We start from the raw sequence: 19,690 nt of genomic DNA on the forward strand, positions 1-19,690 counted from the left end.
GGGTTGGGATCTCATCCATTCACCTCCATTCTGTGTATTGTTTTTTTAGATCTTAAATAAATTGTGTTGCACTTCGTGAGGCAAATGGTGGTCACACCAGATACTGAGTAGCTTTCCGACCACTCCCTGATCCCTCCAATAGAGTATAAGTGCACATTTTAGAGCGGCCTTTTATTGTGGCCGGCCGAATGGCCTGTGTGCAATGATCATGCTGTATAAGCAGCATCTTGATATGCCACACCTGTGAGGTGAATGGATTATCTCTGCAAAGGAGAAGTGCTCACTAAGACAGATCTAGACGGGTTTGTGAACATGTTTGTGACAAATGGGCCTTTTTTTGGTAATATAAAAAGTTTTACATCTGAAAAAAAATGAGAGCAAAAGCAAAACTGTGGATAGATACAGTATAATGATATAGTCTAGGCATGAATAAAATCCACTCATTATGTACACTGTATATTACACATCTATGTAGGATAAGATTGCACATTGAAACTTTATAGATCATTTTATCGTCACGCTGTTTGTATTGATCTTGTACCTCAGTGGAACTGTTATAGAGAGCCACCAAAAAAATGCTCATCACATATAATATTGAATATTTTGTCGCATAATGTATTTATTTATTTATGTATTTTTTACACAAATCTATATGTCCCTCGGAGGACTTGATAAAAAGTGAAATGGCACCCGATAGGAAAAGTGGTTGGCCTGCCCCGCTTTATAAGGTGATGACGAGTCCACATGTTAGTTTAAGGCTCTCTCGGGGTGAGCCACACTGTGTTCCCTTGTTTGTGGAGCAAAGAGGCGGGCCTTTTTTTTCTTAGGCAAAAGGAGGAATGCACTGGAAGTATTCCTGCAGGAGATCTTCACACGTTGAGGAGCGTCTTTCCTGTCCTCGTCCCCCTTCTCAGCATGGACATGTGGTCGCTGCTGTTGCTCTGCGTCCACGTCTGCTTCTGCTCTGCGTATGAAGGTAAGAACTAACTATTGCCAAATCCTTGTCCTACTTTTTTGTTTGCCTTCCAAAGACAACCCTGCTGCCGCTGACCCGTCTCAAGAGACGAGATCTCTTTTGTCTGTAGGCTGGATTCTCTCAAGTCAGAGGCCGTTAGATGTTGGGCACCGGATTTGTGGGTCAAGCCACTTTTTTAGTTGCGTGTACGTGGAGGGGGTGCGGAACGGGGGGAGTGCAGTGTGCATGCGGCGGGATATTGCACAGCTCGCTGTTTTTCCCTTTTAGAAGAAGTCCGCCTGTGAGGCCAGCATTAATGGCCGCTTAATGCACATCTCCACGCAGCACGCGCATGCAGTATATAATGAGGCCAGACTGGCTTTTGGTGCCAGGCGGTGTGGCGCTGGGCTGACTTCAAAGATACGCACGCTGAAACATGAACACAAGCGGCTGCATTGCGTATGCACACTGAAAATGTCTGACTTTGCTTTGCTCTGCTCTGCTCTGCTCTGCTCTGCTCTCCTCTCTCTGTGCGTTTGTGGGCAGTTTATTTTACAGGGGTGTGTTTGTTTGTGTTTGCTCTGGTGTGTATGTTGAATGCCAGGATGATTCTTGAAATCTCCACTAAAGCTCCAACAAGCGGTCCAGTTGGACGGTGATCCATACCGTACCACTTTTGGCACCATTGCGTTTGCATTGTCCAAAGTCCAAAGTCACTTGTCGGCACCCTTGTGTTTCCATTGCCAAAAGTTTTGAATGGGAATCAAAAGTACCGATCAGTACGGTAGCACTTTTTTGGTATCCTTGTGTTTTCATTGATCAAAGTTATAAAGGGGGTGATCCGTACTGTACCGCATTTGGAAAAACCTGCATCTTCCATTGTCAGAAGTTTTGATTGAATGGGTACCGAAATATCCGATCTGTACTGTACCATTAAAAAATTATTTTTTTTTGGGGAAGAGTTGCATTTCTATTGTCAAAAGTTAGAAATGGGTACCGAAAGAGATTACAATACCACTTTTTGACGCAGTTTTTTTTTTTTTTTTTTTTTTTTTGCATCACCATTAGAGTATTGAACACAATGGTATGGTACCAAAAGGGTACCATACCACTTTGTTGATGGGCCTATATGGAATTGTTACAAGATTCAACATTATAAGCCACTTCATGGCGAAATGAAGTGAGCTGCACTGCTTTGTGCAGGCTTTGTACGTTCCTCATCATTTTTTCTGTAAAAAGGCTGTTGTGAAGCTAAAGTGTCGTTATAGTAGATTAAATGACAGTCTTCGCGTAAGTAGAGTAAAAGTACATTTCGAAAAGGGGACTGCAACCTCATGAGGAATTTATAGCTAAAGGAAATGACATCATTTTCTGCTCTCTCAGGAGCCGGAAGTGCACGTTTAGACGACGAGCATGCGCTTAATGGCAGTTTGTGTTGCGAGCCCACGGAGAAAAGCTAATTGGGAATCAGCCTCAGTAATTGAAAGCTTTTGTCATTCCCAGAGGTTTGGCGGGAAGACGAGCTTTTATGCCGCCTCCGCTGATAATACTTTGACTTTTTTGTCCCCGTTTCTTTCTTTCTGGGAAAAGAAAGCAGCCTAAAGTCGAATCGAAACAAAACTATCAAAGGATGGCACAGACGAGGAAACCTGACTTGAGCACGCTGACACGCTCATTAGCTGTGAGATGTGTCATACGTATCTACGGACATATTTTCCTGTGCGAGGCAAGATGAGTCATTAGCGAGCGAATGCTATACCAACATCCTCTCCATCACCGCTCGCTTTGCGAACATCCACACTTAATCATCATCTCTTGTTCAGACTGCCACCGTGAGGAATCACGGATAGGCATTTGTCGACATTTCCTTGATCGTCGACAGGGAAAATGAACCACTATTTAATAATTTCAACTTCTTTCAAATAATTTCTCCAGCTCATCCAACATCAAGCGGTACAGGAAAGGGATGGGATATATGCGTTCATCTCGGAGTACAATGAATGATTATTTTAATAATTAAGTAATCTGTCAATTATTTTGGATTTAAAAAGATTATAATTTCCATCCTTTATTCAAAAACGGCATTGTTTCAAATTGACATTGCAGAAAATGCACAAATGTAAAATGATTATGATTCAGTTACTAGTTTGGTTCATAACATTTCATAGAAAGGGCAAAAATATTGATTAGTGTTTCCCAAAATAAAATCGGATTTTTGTCAATGTCTTATTTTGATTAAACGCAACGATAAGAAGTCTGCTTTCACGGAGGACTACAAAAATCTGACAATATTTACTGTTGAGAGGCTGGAATACAGGACATTTAGATAATTTTAAATTTAACAAGGTCTCTAAACAATGAAGGGATTATTGTTGTTGATTAGATCGACAATCAATTGTGGTTGCACCGTTACCTTCACATTGGAGTGCTGTAGTGATAATAGTCATTTTTTGCAGGCGATAAAGAATGAAGGCCTGTAATTGGTGTAATATTGTCTGTCTCCATGTGCTGCTGCACCAGTTGTGCTAAAATATCCATCGCTTAAAGGGCATTGATGCTACTTTCGGTAGCCCATATATGGCGTTTTGCATTGTGTGTGAACATTAAGCTTGTCGACTCTCGTGAGACAAAGTTATGTGGTTTGGTTAAATATTGTTTAATGTTTACTTTTGCAGTAAACTTAAACGGGGAGTGGCAATTAACAGCTTGTAAAAAAAGTCTTGGCCTCTGTTTTGAAGAATTGTTCACTCTCTGCCAAACTGCTGCTTTATGTGACGTTTATAGTGATTGGAGTGCATAGTGCTTTGCTCACAGCTCTAGAGAAAAAAACACAACAAATAACACTCACAAGTCAGGTCAAAAAACTGTTGTCTTACTTTATTAGCATCCGCTTTGTGTGGCCCTGACGCACTGCACATTTGGATAGTAAAATTTGGTGCAGTGATGAGATGAGGCTGCGTTTAAGCCAGTTTTGTTGAACTTGGCGCATGTCCTACAGTACGTTGTGGATGAAGATAAATAGATGCTTGCTGTGATGAGTCTCCTCGTATGTCCTCTGATCTGGCAAGTGAAATAAAAACTGTTCTTTTGTAGGATAAAATGAGTGAAATAGACAATTAGGGCTTGGAAGGCAGTGAGTGTTCTGGTTCTGGCAGATAAACGTACGCATAAAGTGTTTTTGTTAAGGCGTAAATGAATTACACCTGTGGCCTCAAACAAACTTTGTAGACACTGTTGGCGGTGAGGGGGAGAATAATTAAGACGCGTCGGTTAATATGCGTGTCGTACGTGGACTGCCTTTATAAAAGATGCAGTGAGGAAAGATGTAATTAGTACCAAAGGGAAGAATGATGAATGGTGCGGGAAGGCCAGACTGCGGAGGCAGTCAGCAAGTTGACAAAGTACTGAGATAAAGCCAGAAATGTGAGGAAACAACATCAAGTTTTTTTGTTTTTTTTTTATGTCAGAATGCATATTTGAACAATGGACCTTCAACACTCCAAATAACTCAGAATCCAAGCTAAAGTTTTGGAAAATCCATCCATCCATCTATCATTTTCCGATACCGCATTTGCTTAATAGGGTTGCAGGTGAGCTGGAGCCTATCCCAGGTGACTTTGGGTAAGGGGTGGTGTACACCTTGGACTGGTTGTAAGATAATCAGAGGGCACGGATAGACAAAACCTGCATTCACGCTCACAGGAAACCAGTGTAAGTGCGGGAAGGACATGTAAACTCTACACGGGCAGGCCCGAGCCGACATTGGAACCCACAACCTCAGTACGGTAAGGCAGACGTGCTAACTGCAGGGTCTGTGTGCTGGTTTAAGAAAATATGACAAAAATGTTGACTCTTATTACCTGTGTAAAAAGAAGTTAACCACTGTAAAACATAAAATCATATGTAATATCATCAGCGGATTTCTCGCAACATTTATTTGTGTGCATCACCAATAGTAGGTCAAAGAAGAAACTGGTATGACAAACATGGAAGCTGGAACGAAAAATAAAACCTAAAGCGAACCTCGTCCAAAAAATAAAATCCCAGAAGTCAGCTGTGATAGGCTCCAGATCCCTGCAACCCTGAACAGGATTATTGATTAAAAAAAAAAAAACATGGATGGGTCGATGGATGTTTTGAAGGTCCCGTAATTTGCCTATTTTGACCTCCCTAGAGTCTCTCATCTCTAACATGGACTGAGTATAAAAGTGTTAATTTCATTCCAAAAAACACCTTGGTTTTGTCATTTGCGTGTCCAGAACAGGGCCCCTATGACGGCGACTTCGGTTTGACCCACTTTTGTATCCGCTTTGTCCATATTTGGCTGAGACCAGCCCCCTTTCCTCTGATTGGTCGCCTCCGTGTAGAAGACCCACCTGCGAGAGCACACGTGTTTGATATGTTGACAGCGCTGGCTCGAAGCGGAAACGGGAGCCGGAGATCTTCGCTAGTGCCGAAGGACGATAAGCTCAAGAAATTCCTCAGGAATGCGGGGACGATTTTCATTAATATTTCACGCATTTACTGAGGCACCACAGAGACAATATTATCGTCTTGTTTGAGACAATATAAGTCTTGTTTGAAGTCATGCCTGATGATGGTTTGGACTCCAGGTTTTGTGTGACTTTTGAGGCATTCTTCCCCAAAATCTGGCCTGATTCTAAGTTGTACCACTTCGGAGGTTCCACCGCATTCAATCTTGGCACGATTTGCGACCCTGCAAACACAATTTCCTCGTTAGCTCCCCGAGGCATCTCAAGAACTCTTGGGTGTCTCATTTTCTGCAATCCATTTTCCGTATATGACCTCCTCTTTTCTCCTCTTCAACAAGCGCAATCACAAGTTTTCCTCTGAGCCAGCAAAACTCAGCGTGAGTGTTTTACTCTTCCCCAGTGACGATGTGTCATGACAGTGAAATCCAGAACGCTGTTTTGGTCGCAGCTTTGTGTGTGTGTGAGAGAGAGAGAGAATGAGAGACAAGAGAGTGCGTGCGTGCATGTGTGTGTGTGCGCCATCCTATATTGGTTAGAGAAGTGTCAGGGGGGAAAAAAAGCCACATAGAGAATTCTGGCTCAATTGCCAACGTCACTAACCAGAAGACTGACATGCGAAGCCTGGAAGAGGACGGGACACACCTCCTCTGTGGATACTAGTGAACAGAGCGCACATTCACCACCAGTTTAAACCGCCCAACACAAGTTGAACCGCTCACTTGTTCTCAATAGTTTTTAATTGGATTCCTGACCTTCTCTGTGCTTCCTCTTTGCTCCCTCGTCACAATTTACCTTACTTCTTAGGCTGGATTTACAGTGCATGGTTCAAATGACACAATTCCGATGTTTTTTTTCTTTTTCTTTGCACTTAAGTGGCACAATTCGGATATGTGTCGCGGCAGCATAAACAAAAGCAAGGAATTGGATATTGTCCCAAAAAACAAAACAAAATCAAGCCACTAAAATCCACTGCATCTGCCAATTTGACTGCATCATAAATGACCAGATTGGTACTTTCCAGTCAATGTGAGAGCCTGACATGATGAAATATGTCCAACAATGTACAGCACACCCAACACCCAATAAAAATCCCATAGTAAATTAAAATGACAACAAAAGCATAGACCAATAAACATACCAAAATAAATTGTCCAACGGAAGCCTGCAGATGACTATAGATGTGATTTATTTGCTGGAAAATGCAATCGGGGCAGACCCTGAAGCCTCACACAGTTCCACCACAAATTTGAAAACAACAAATCGCATCTATTTTCATCTGCAGGCTTCTGTTGCACAATTTATTTAGGGTTGCTATTTCCATAAATTAGAGCATATGTATTCAAATTTATTGAGATGTACCTGTACATTCATACGTAATGGTCACCTTGTATTTTTAATCATTTGTTTTTATTTCTTTCCATAGCAAATCACTCGAAAGATGTCTTTATGTGAAACTGGTCCACGGTGCAAAACGCTGTACTCGGCTCCCGATATATCAATGACGTCACGAAATAATCGACTTCAACTCGACTTTCATTGCATTATGGTCAACTCCGAAACATCTTTGGTCGTTCAACACGAAATATAAAGTCGTTGTAAAAGAACTGCGACCCCTGGTGTTCTTATCATGAAACAACATTACGAAGCGCCAAATAAACTGTAGAGTTATTATTTTTACTGAAGCACAAACAACATGGAATGATTTTCAAGAAAGATGCGGATTGCCCTAGTCGCTGTAGTTATTATATAATAATACCAAGAGAGGAAATGAGTGTGAAACAAAGACGGGAGTGTGGATGTTTGACAGGCAATTGGCAGTGATAGCTCCATTCATTATCTGCTTTTGTGCATTTTAGTGACAGACACTTCATCATTCGCTTTTTAGCCACATACACATATGAAATTAGGAATCCGTTTCAGCATTATTTAAAAAAAAAAAAAAAAAAAACATTAACAAAAAATGTACACTATATATTGTATTGTATTGGTATGACTTGGCGACGGCAGCCCAGATCTCTTTTTATTATAAAGGTTAATGTGATATGACGATTAGGTGTCGTCGAGTACCGATACCGGCCTCAATTCAAGCCATCAGGTTCTCTTGAAGGCTGCCAATAACAGCCACCAGTACCTAAGGCACAAAAAAATAAGACATCGAGTAAGTAAGTCCTTATCGCCAGTAGTTGGCGCTCGCTACTTTATGTATGTTTGACACACTGACGAATCATCATATGCGTCAGAAAAAAACAAAAAAAAAAGGTCTTTGTTTCACAATTATATGTCATCGTGTTAACTGAATTTTCTGTATCAAAAGTACTAGTGTTATCGCTACTTGGTATTACTCAAGAGTGAATACTCGTACTAATATTTGTCTGAAAAAAAGTGGCATTGAACATTTATTGTTGACCTTGAGCTTTTATAATTGTTTATTTTAAGCATGTGTATGTTGTTTCATGAGTTCTCTCATAGCTGACGTGTCACTTGAAATGTGCTTGTAAATACTGCAGTGATCAAAACCCGTAAATATCAAATCAATATCAAATGTACTGCAAATCCAGCCTGGCTTTCTCCTCATATTGTTTTCAAAGTGTGAGGCAGCAGCTTGAGGAAAAATAAAGAGAACAATGCATTGGGAGGCCCCACCGTGACGCACTTTGAAAACCCCTCTGCCTTAGACGCTTCTGTTTGACATCAACTGACTTGCTGTTTAAACTGGCTAAGGAGGAATCGATGCCTGTGGTAAGTATGCTTGATGGGGAGCTGTTTCGGAAAACAAAAAGGTTTCCAAATGCACTTTATGTACTCGGAGTGCTGTGTTTTAGGAAAGAAAATAACTGATGTGCAATAACTCAAACGCAGTGAAACCTCTCAGGCCAAACGTAACGCAAAGTTTTCTCAAAGGAAATATTACAAATTGTATTAATCGGTCAATGATGCTAGCATAAATCTTTAATTAGCTCTAAAGACAATATCTAAAGTGAACATTTTAAAATGAATATTCATTTACGTGGTATGGTATATAAAGTATATATATATATATATATATATATATATATATATATATATATATATATATATAAAAAAGTTGTGTATGTAAGTTGTGCTCATATATTTTATATATACTAAAGTATATATAAAAGAAATTACAATATAAAATATATTACCAAATATAATTATAAATAATAAAAACTCCCTCATATTTGTTTCGAGGCAGAATTTATGAGACAGAATTCATGTCACACTCATTATGCTGTTTCCTTGGCAACTAAGGGCCAAGGGCTCTGCTGCCACACACGCCAGAAAAAGGAGAGGGAGGATCCGGTAGTGACATATTCAGATAACCACACACTGTGGAGGTTAATTAAAAAACAGCACTGCAGGATTTATTTATGCACAGCCAATCACTGTTGAACTATTGCCCCTGTTGCAAAAATCACCACTAATTCTCCCTGAATGAATATAAGTGGTTCCCTTGTGCAAAGTGAATGGAACAAAATGGATCATTTGAGGTTCACTCTTTCTGCATGACTTCAACCCAAAAGATCCACACACACCCCCCCCCCCCCCCCACGCGCCTCTCTCTTGTGAGTGTTTCAGATGTAAAAGCAATCTTTTAAACTTGATCCCGGAGCTGTTTTGTAGCACGCACGCACACAAAAGCCCGGGAGAATGTATTAAAAACATTGCCTAACATCTTGGACACTGTCTTCTCCTGCTTATTAGTTGCTTTCTTTTTTTTTTTTTTATCTTTTGCTTGCCTTCCCCAGGGTCAGGACAGCACGCCTACGGAGATGATGAGGACTGGTATTCTCATGCATTCAAAGGTGACGCCACGGTTTCCTTTTTTTGCTCTAAACTGTGTGAACCCTTCCATCAAAGTGGGCAGTCAGAGGGTGAGAGAAGCTCAAAAGGAATGCCTTCTCTCTCCTATTCCCTTGCAATGAATACTCCTTTTCATTCTGGGAATTAGCCGTTCGTGTTTGTGTTTATCCTGAGCCGGCGGAAAATACACTGAAGATTTTAAATGTCGGATGAGAAACCGCTAGGCAAAAGTTTATTTACACAAGCGTAGTAGACTTGTATCCCACTTGGGAGGTGACAAGGAGAAATGTTGGTTGCTTACCATCGTGGACTAGCTGTGGGTCACCTTCTCCGTATCACGACGATGGTTGACATGGGAACTTGGGCTGCTTGAAGGCAAAAGCAAGTCCAATCTTTTGGATGAGCCCCCTAAAGCCTTGAAGACTTCTTTTTGATGTGCTCAGACTCTGTCGTATGTCTTTTTTTTATCATGGCTTTGGTTGGCGCAAGTATGCAAAGTCCTCCTTGAACCAACTTGTAAATCAGAATGAATAATCTAGTAAAGTACAGGAATGGGCAATTATTTTTTAAAAGGGGCAGCCGGCCTTGTCGAGGTCCACGCAAACATGCTAACCTCAATTGTGCTCCGTATTAATTAAATGCACGGTATTTATTTAAAGCATTAAATTGTGTTGTTTTGATAAGATTGTACTTTTGTATTTATGGGACATGTTATGATTAGGAAATAAAAATGGTCAACAAAATCATAAGCAGACGCAAAATGACATTGTTAGATCACTTTTTAATCAACGATTTCAATAAACATGTCGGCAGTGAGCATCATTTTTAAAGTGCGCTGACTAGTCGACTAGTTTGACCAACATCAAACATCTGCTAATGCAGTACAAACGTCCAGAATGATGAAATATGGCCAATAGCATACGTAATAGGCCAATAGCATACATAATAGCAGTAAATATGCCCTAAATATGGAAAGGCAATAGGAGTATACTGTTTTGTTTTCTTGCAAAGTCGCGACCCACTTTGAAAAAAATGAGAACAATAAAGAGCATATTTAGTTTAAAGATGGCCTCTGACAACACATTTTCAAAAGCCGTTTCAAATGAGTTTATTGTTATATTGTTCGCCATGACTTCCGTTAGCAAGAGGCTGAGCTGCACTGTATTTGTTTACGGTGGACTTTCGTGGCTATAGCTTGAGCCAGCTACATCTGCCTCTGAACTGTTGCGGGGAAAAAACAAAATCAGAATAGATACGTGTAATTTTTTTGCTCGCTGTCTGCGACCCACCCAAAAGTTGAGAATCACTGCTGTAGACCATCTGGCCCGCCAAACACCGCAGCAATGTGGATAAGTGCAATCAAACGAACTGACCAGTCGACGGGTCACACTTCTGTATTACTCCGCGTCAACGTTTAAAGTTAAATGAGTTAATATTGCAACAAAATAACAGGGATATCAGTGTAAGGAAACGTGCTCGTCGTTCTGTCGCTGCCGTCAGCAGGATGATGTGTCAATCAGGCAGGTTGAATTTAGAGGCTCTGGTTGAGGTTCTGCTGAATTTGGTTGGACATGATCCTCCTTTAATGGGAAGTATCCCATAATAAGGTGATAGCAAGACAACTACGTCTGTCTTCAAAAGTCATCAGGTAAGTGTCACTCACTGAACTTTTTTAATCGTCTCTTCCACTTGCATTACAGTGTATCGCGATTCATCGTTCGCACCCCCGCTGTATTGCTAAATTATTTTCAATACATATATATATTTTTGGTGTTTTTACAGCATACTTACTATTCCCACACGTGCGGAAAAGGAGAGTCACAGTCTCCGATGCATTTTTCACCTGTTGATTGAACGCCGAGAGAAAAGTTAACCACATAAACACAATGAGCACCGTCACGCAGGAGCTGCCGTCGGCCACAGCTCACGGGCGGACATTCACACGCAGTCTCGCGACGTCACATGCCACCTCACCAGGCCTGCCTCTTAAAGGCACATACTCTAGCTAACACACTGACAATATGTGCAGTATGTCCGACATATTTTATACTTGCAATTTTTTTGTCTTCAAATACATTTACCTGTATGGGTAGAAAAAGGGTGTTTTTACGCTCCCTACATTATATCATCGATTTCCTCCTCGTATTCCACATTGGTCTGCAACGTTACCCCTGTGAGAAACGGGGGGGGGGGGGTTCACGGTGTAAGTCTGAAATAAAGAGGCATAGAACATCAAAGCAACAGACTTCATGTACTTTTTAGGGGCAGCGTGGTGCGCGCCCATCAAGGTGAAGCACGGCGACGTGAGCTGCCGCACGCCAAGGGGACAACACTCCAAGAACGCCATGGGCGCGCGCTGTAAAATCCGCTGCAAGCAAGGATATGAGTCTCAGAGCACCGAGGTGGTGTGCATGGCCAGCAAACACTGGTCCTCCAGTTACGCATGTCGAGGTGAGGACGAGGATAAGTAATAATAATGCACTACACTTACATAGTGCTTTTCGAAGCACTCAAAGACATTTTACAATTTCACGCTTTGTTCTTGAGTGAGTGCATGAGTCACATCTGGTGGTGGTAAAGTACTTGTGTAGCCACAGCTGCCCTGGGGGAGTCTGACAGAAGCGTGGCTGCCACTCTGCGCCTGCGGCCCCTCCGACCGATACCAAACATACAAACCACTTTCATTCGTAGGCAATGCGGGCGAAGTGTCTTGCTCAGGGGCACGACGACGACATGTACTCTTTTCCTCTGCGCCACGCCACTCACACATTTTCGAGTACCTGGTCGTCCTTTTGGATATGGCTTCGTTAAACCAAAGCTGGTTGCTCAGGTGTTGCGCAGGTTTGCTATTTGAAAATTTGAGGACACACAGCTCTTCCAGCTCCTTCGCTCAGGTATAGGCGCAACCGAACAATGCAAACTTAAACTAGCACACATTCCAGCAGCTTCTTCCCTCTTGCCATGAACTTCTTACATGGTTGACGCACAATTCCACTGCAACATGCTGCCAATTTTTTTGTCTTGAGTTTGTTGTCACATTTCTATCGGGCCAATTATACATTACTCGTACACTCACTGTTGTAGTCTCGCCACGCTGCACTATTTGCATATCTGTTGTTGGCCAATACTGGCCACTCATGTGCCAGAGTAGCATCTGCACCATTTGCACAATTGACTAAATAGTATCTGCAACATTTGCACAATCGACATTGTCCCAGATTATCGCGCTACTAGTCACAGCGGGGATAGGCTCCAGCACGCCCGCGACCCTAGTGAGGAGAAGCGGCTCAGAAAATGGAAGGATGGATGGAAATAATAAGCGTGCATGCATTAGCAACGTGGCCACCAGCCAGTGTTGGGAAAGTTAAATTTCTACGCAAAGTAGTTCAAATTACAAATTTGAAACTTGAACTCAGTTCAGCATTCCAAAAATGAACCAGTTCATAGTTTGTGTGTTTCTTCCAATATGTTGCTGCGAGCTGTTATTCTCAAAATACTGGCATTTCCCCATTGTTGCCATCCATTCAGTCCACACTAGTAGCCAGCTGCAGCTTTCACCCTTCAGTTTCAAAAACATGAGGAACAACTTTTAAGCTTGATTTCCCTGCCCCCCCCCCTTTTTTTTTTTCCTCTTTCTTTTTTTAAATTGAGGACTTAAAGCAAAAACAGGACTGTAGTCCTTAATGTGCAAACATGAACACAGTCTGTGGACAATCTGTAAATGAGTTGCCACTCAGTTATTGCAATTCAAGTGTACTGTTGCCAGTAAGTTACTGTAAAACGCCCATGAAATGTCTTACCAGTGTGTATGATTTGTGGAAGCATGAGGAGTGGTGCTGCTTTATTTTTTCCCCCACTAGGCACACATCGCATTTTGATGACGCACGCCGTACGACTGTTGCTGGCTGTGGTTGCCAAATAAGGCGTTTATCCCCGCCCTACATATGAAAGCTCGTTTACAGTGTGTTTAGACAGATTTTCTCCTGAAAATCTAATGAAACCTGGCACCTCTATGGGATGAAAAGCAACTGATCATTCACAAAGTCATTCACAAACGGCAGAATGAGCGCGTTCACAATAAAATTCATCGGGCAGAAATACCCGTTCAGTTCACGTTTGCCCAAAATATGAACGATCATCGAAAGACCATCTTTGTGTAATTTTTTTTTTTCTTTTCAAAAAGAATGAGTACTTGAAGCGCCTCTAAAATCCTTCATTGCAAATCAATTCAAATAAAAACAATTGATTACTACTGCCCACACTGCTCTTCTCACGAATAATGTTCTATTTGTGCTAGCTTGACGTACTTTCCCGAACCAATCCTCATTCGCTGTCTTTGTCAGAGATCCGCTGTCCCAAGATGAGCATGCCCACGAATGGCGGCTACAAGTGTTCGGACGGCTCCTACTACAACTCTCGCTGCGAGTTCTTCTGCTCGCCAGGGTTCACCCTGAAGGGCCCCAAGACGGCCACTTGCCAGTACAACAAAGCCTGGAGCGCCGCAGTCCCCACCTGTGTCGGTAAGCGCATGCCGATACCTGACAATACCCACAATGTGATGCAACGATTGAACAAATATTTATTATTACATATCATGATGGTGGCGGCAATGGGTTCCTCACCTTTGACTTAAAGCTCAGAGATGTAATTCAAGGTTATATATGCTTCTGGTATCAAGACAGGCAGGAATGTATTGTACATATTTGAGTGACATGGCCTTCACTAATGTGCTTGCTTTACATGCCTGAATAGACTTGGGACATGGTTGATGTTTCTGGAGTCACCCCCACACTTTTAACCTTCCAGTGTTGTTGCTGACAGACGATTGAGTCGCCCTGTGAAGATGTCACTTTGTTTCAAGACGTTTTAAATTTTTTTTTTTTTTTTTTTTTTTTTTTTTTTTACTCTTGGCCTAAGAAGCAAAGTCTCTCAAAGCTTTCAATTCTTAAAACGAAGCAGATTTGATTTGTCACGACTGCACCCTGAAGCAGTTCGAGTCACTTTTGACATTCTTCAGCTTTTGCTTATTAAACACACTAAAACCAATTCAATCTACTTAACGCAACACTTACACTTAACGGCCCTGCTAAGTAAATTCAGAGATTTGTTTCTAAATACATTATGCATGTTTGAAGATGATTACTGAAAACATGTGAAAAGACTTGGAACGACGCAGAGCCGAAATGTCTAAATATAGCGTTTAAAGTGGTTTTCAGCATTTCTGTTCCTGATTTTTTTTGGGGGGGGCATAGCTAAAACAATTTCCCAGCGACGTAGTTGGTCAGCCAGCATGTGTTCCTCCTCCCCCGATATATGTATGAGAACTTGATCACCTTCGTATGCATCAGTGCTCGTTATTGTTAGTTGTTCCATTGCGACCACTACAACGTGTAGTTAGCTAGCTAGCTATGTTGTTTCTCGAAAATGCAGCTACCCCAGTTGCCACAATTTACAGAGCAGCTTGGTGTCATTATTTAAATTCCCAAACCAACCGACGACCGCCGGCCGAGAGTAGCCCCAGAAGCCTGTTAGCTCGCAAGCTAGCCGGCGGCTAGCGGCTCCCGTCACGCTGTGGAAAGCCCCGTGACGGGCCGGTGGGATATATTCCAGCCATCTGAGGCTTTAAATGGATATAAAGGTATAAGCGAACATATTTTTGAGGCTCAAACATGTTAGGGTGTGGAGGCATAAGAAGGTTGCTAGACAAAGGCGAGGCGTGGTTTCACACATTCAGCGGGCATACGCCCAACGGCGTTTGAGAGTGGAGACAACGTCTTGATTTTTCACGATTTGAAGTCTCATTTTGTATATTATGATTTGTTTCATCGTTCAAATTTGGCAGTGTCGTTAGCAACTCGCTTGTCTCTGGTGTGCCAACTTTAGAAGACAGTATTCTTTACACGGACTTTATAAATAAAATATTATAATATAAAAAAAAAGATTTTGTTCATGCGCTGATGTGTATTTAATTTTCTTTTTAAAATATGCCATATCTGAGTGCTATTTGTTGCAGTGTGATGATTAAAAACTGAAAGAAAAAAGATTGTGGGAAAAAAATCGTGATTTAGGAAATGATACTAAATAAAACTGATTTTTGTTCCCCCCAAGAAAACTGTTTTAACTTAAACAAGCAAATGTCAGAATTCCCATAAATAACAAATAAACACCTCTGGTCATCAAATGTAAATATGTTTTCCCTCTGTATTCTTACTTTACTCCTTTGAAATGTTGAATTTATTCTTGAAAAAAATACAACTTTATTCATGTATTTATGACTTTATTTTCATAGTAGTGGCAAACAAACAAAATGTCAACTTTGGAGAAAGTAAACGCGTCTCCTTCCACCAAATGTTCAAGCGTTAGGTTGATTAAAACAAAAAGTGGAGATTTGTTTTTGGAAACTAATGATATGCATGCTTCAAGTAAGCTCATACAGACCATTTTCTCTTTGTTGTTTTGCATTTACTGCAGACGAGGACCTGCCAAAGATCAAGTGTCCTCATGTGAAGGACAAGTGGGCAGAACCAGGCAAGCTGACGGCCAGGGTGACCTGGGACACGCCCGAAGGTGTGGACACGGCCGACGGCATCCTTACCGAGTACGTCTACGTCCCCCCGCCCGTCTGGCCTTCTTCTCTCGCCCTGTTGTTTGGTATTCACACGGTGGACAGACGAGGGCATCTCTCATCAAACCTCGTCCTCGGCCTTTTGCAGTGTGATCCTGAAGGGGAAACCTCCCAAATCGGATTTCCCCGAAGGTCTTCACAAGATGTCCTACACCGTGTCGGATCGTGCGGGGAACAAAGGATCCTGTCGCTTCACCGCCAGAGTGCGAGGTGGGATTTTGTAAAAGATGGACAACTCTTCGATATGCACGTACAATGTGATCAGTCATCAGGTCTAACAAGTTGATAACGTGCAAATGAGAGAACGCAAATTAGCGGAGAGAGAGTCAAACAATGAGGCAGTAGAAAAAAAGAAATTGCTAATAATTGCTTTCTTAAGTTTGTTTTATTGGCACAGGTCCCCAACTGTAGGTAGGCACTTTTTGAAATGATCCGACATAGTAATGGAGTGCAAATTGTTTTTGTGCCCCTAAGCTGTGGCCTGCGGGCCGCCTCTGGTCCGGGGACCCCACAGTGAGGGAACCACCGGTGTAAATGACATTAACACGTTGCTCTACGTCCAATGTCTTCCCCTCCAGTGCGGCGCTGCAGTCCGCTGTCCCCCCCCGACAACGGCTACATGAAATGCGACAGCGACGCCGATAACTACGGCGCCACCTGCGAATTTACCTGCACCGGCGGTGCCGATCTACAGGGCAGCGCCGCCAGAGTGTGCCAGTACGGACTCACCTGGTCCGGTAGCGACACCAACTGTGCACGTACGTAACACGCCAATGTCAATCATGTGACCTCTGCATCTTATGCAGCGGCGGCCTGAAATGACCTCTTCGCCATCCATTGATTGGGAAATCAATACCCTTATCCATGTGCGTTTGTGTCCGACAGGAACTGGAAGTAAATACCACAACATTCGGGAAACCAGTACAATCTACAGCGAGGGTTTCAAATTTGTTTTCATCGCGGGCCACATCGTATTTATGGCTGCCCTCAGAGACTCGCCCGGTTGAAAGCCTATTATCGCCTCATGATTTTATTACATAATGGCCCCTTGCATTTGATGACCTTTTTATTTTTAACCAACAACTTGATTGGTGACAATAGGCCGGCTTCTAAAAGACCTCTTTTTGTCAAACGTCACACAATTCTATAGACATTAATAAACATAAATGTATATCAATTGAACTCAATGACTTTATCTGTCCGTCCATTATCTCGTTATATGTACATCTCGCTACAGAGACTAAGTGCATATAACAATTGATACAAATTGTGTTCACTCTTACTGTGTATTCACTGTGGTCAGTTATTATGTAATATTACAAATAAGAATGGAATTGGTGTAATTATTCCAGGAAGAGCGTTGAGAGCTTTTGCGTTGTGATTAAGTGGAATCGGGCCCAAAATGTACTGACTTCTTGGCCCACGCGCACACAAAATGACAAATGAGGGCGAAAACATAACCGACGTGATGTATTCAACTATTGCTCTTCTATTATTCATGCCGCTCATTTCGTGTGCCTTTGCCTTCGGCGTGCTAATTTCGCTTCCTGTGAGGCCGACAGGAACGGCAATGGAGCCCACGAAATGCGTTCGCGTCAAATCTCGTTCCAGTCGCTGCGCATTGCCTTCGTTCATCCATGCATTCTTTCGCCCGTCGCAGCCATGAACATTAACGTGGGCGTGCGCAGGGCCTCGGTGCTCCTCGACCAGTTCTACGAGAAGCGAAGGCTCCTCATTATCTCCGCCCCGACGGCTGCCAATCATAATTACCGCTTCCAGATGACCAATCTGCAGGTGAGCTGTGAGGAAGTGTAAAATGGTGTCGATAAACACTGCACGGAGTGGATGAACGCCCCCAGCTTTTTGTTGTTGTTGCAATACTGCACAGATTCCCAACCACTGTTCAATGACAAATCATCAGGCGTGCGTGCGCAGGAAATGATCCGTGAGGCGGCCATCTTCTCTAATTAGGCTAGTCTGAGGGCCCGCCTTGTCACAAGCTACGAAGTCACATTGTCTTTAATTGTGTGACCTTTCCGAGACCGATGGCTCGTCAGCTGAAATCCCAGCGGTCGCATCCAGGAGGACCTGATCCATGCATCCTGGAAACATATACGTGCGCAAACGAGGGGGCTAGACGCTCCAGCGTGCGATTGAAGCGGACTAATGAGACAACACGCAATCTTTTTTTTTTGAGTTACTTAAATCTACCAATCCATCGAGTAAAAAAAAAAAAAAAAAAACGACATTTTATACATCTATATATACATGGATAGTAATCATATCCCACCTTTTATTGTCCAGTGCCAAACGCTCCAGGGTGCAATTCAACCCGACTAATGGAAGCTGATTTGGACGCAACGTTACACTCGTCATCATAATTCTATGATTCGGTTACCGATTCGGTCCGTAACATGTCAGAAAAATACGCGCAAATGTTGATCGTCATTTTCCAAAGTAGAAGCAGATGTTTGTAAATGTATTGTAAGACGAAAAAGTCTGCTTTCATTGATGACCACAGAAATCAGAGACTATTTACTGTTGAGGAGCTGAAATTCCGAGGCTTTGGACCATTTTAGGTTCGACGTCTCTAAACAAATCAATGATTACCAAATTAGTGGACGATGAATTGCTGCAACTCTAATGTCTAGTATATGAGATTTGTTTTCCTCCCTGCGTTCTCTTTATATTGTACGTTTGCATCAATTGCGGGTGGGTCTGGAACGTGTCCCTCGTAATGAACACGGGTTTACTGTGTATAAAAACTCGGTGCAGATATCCTTTGTATGTACGAGGTGTCAGAGTATTCAACTTGTATATCTGTGGCGACAACAGCATGCCCAGTGTGGACTGGACCTTCGTCATGTGACCGTCATTGAGCTGGTGGGGAATTACCCGGCCCAAATTGGCCGCATTCGACACAGGCTTCTCCCCCCCATGCTCGCCTTGCAACTCAGGTACACGAGTACACACACATCATTTCATTTCCGTGTGATGTCCGCACACTTGACGGCGCACGGCGTCTCCTCCGCGTTGCCTAGGTTACTGCTCCAGATCCCGCAAAGGTCCTTCCAGATGGTTCTGGTGGACAAGCAGGGCACGGACAAGCAACGGTACCCGTTCCCGATCACGGCGGCCGAGCTGTTCGCCACCGTGGACGCGTTACCCCTGCGCAAGGACGAGATGGCGATGCAGCAGGCGGCCGGACAGACCTGTCAATCGTAATGGGCCGCGTTCGCGTTCGCGTCCGCCCGCCCCGGAACTTGCAGCCATTTTCGATCCAGCGGCTTCCCTCGAGTCGCAGCGCATGTCGTGTCTTCGCTGCCACGTCATTCATCTGAAGAGAGGAGATTTTTTATTTTTTATTTTTATTTTTTTTAAAGCCATTCAAGTCACAACGTCACGACAATCATATTGATTCCTGTGTCTTGTCTACCGGTATGTGTTCTTTCTTTTAATAATTATTTTTTTCAAAACAAAAATGTTTTGTACAAAAAAATATTTTTACTGTACGGAGTGGAAAACTATGCTATTTATGTTCCACTTCCTTAATAATAATAATGTATTCTCACACTCTTTCTCCCAAAAAAAAAAAAGAACTATTCACATTTACAATACATTTTTCCCACAGAAAGTCATGGAACTATGAATAATCTGTTAAAACTGAGGAAATTATGTTTTAAGTCACATTTTAACATCCTAAACTGTCATACTGTTGAATAGATGTTAACCACTGTTCATATTAGCAAAAAAAAAAAAGTTACATCACAGATAGTGACGCTTTTCTCAACACGC

General features: G+C 42.4%; 1 protein-coding gene across 2 annotated transcripts; it reads left to right on the forward strand.

Annotated features, from left to right (window-relative positions):
• Nucleotides 1–214: 214 nt before the first annotated feature.
• Nucleotides 215–19,687, forward strand: srpx (sushi-repeat containing protein X-linked). Of its 2 annotated transcripts, XM_061693007.1 has the most exons (10): nucleotides 215–976; nucleotides 9,216–9,272; nucleotides 11,533–11,721; nucleotides 13,614–13,790; nucleotides 15,742–15,868; nucleotides 15,984–16,105; nucleotides 16,474–16,653; nucleotides 17,556–17,689; nucleotides 18,731–18,852; nucleotides 18,937–19,687. In XM_061693007.1, the coding sequence occupies exons 1-10, from the start codon at nucleotides 916–918 to the stop codon at nucleotides 19,118–19,120; spliced, it is 1,353 nt and encodes a 450-aa protein (XP_061548991.1). In that variant the 5' UTR covers nucleotides 215–915; the 3' UTR covers nucleotides 19,121–19,687. The 2 variants fall into 2 exon arrangements, with proteins under 2 accessions (XP_061548991.1, XP_061548992.1); XM_061693008.1 differs by lacking the exon at nucleotides 9,216–9,272.
• The last annotated feature ends 3 nt before the right edge of the window (nucleotides 19,688–19,690 follow it).

This window comes from Phycodurus eques, chromosome 12 (genome assembly GCF_024500275.1).
Source record: "Phycodurus eques isolate BA_2022a chromosome 12, UOR_Pequ_1.1, whole genome shotgun sequence".
NCBI lineage: Eukaryota > Metazoa > Chordata > Actinopteri > Syngnathiformes > Syngnathidae > Phycodurus > Phycodurus eques.

What these genes read in the sequence shown, in the direction of transcription:
- srpx (XM_061693007.1), top strand. Translation starts at nt 916, where the DNA reads ATGGACATGTGGTCGCTGCTGTTGCTCTGCGTCCACGTCTGCTTCTGC. An exon ending in GTATTCTCATGCATTCAAAG is followed by an intron (nt 9,273 to 11,532) that starts GTGACGCCACGG and finishes TGTACTTTTTAG; the next exon opens with GGGCAGCGTGGTGCGCGCCC. An exon ending in CTCCAGTTACGCATGTCGAG is followed by an intron (nt 11,722 to 13,613) that starts GTGAGGACGAGG and finishes TGTCTTTGTCAG; the next exon opens with AGATCCGCTGTCCCAAGATG.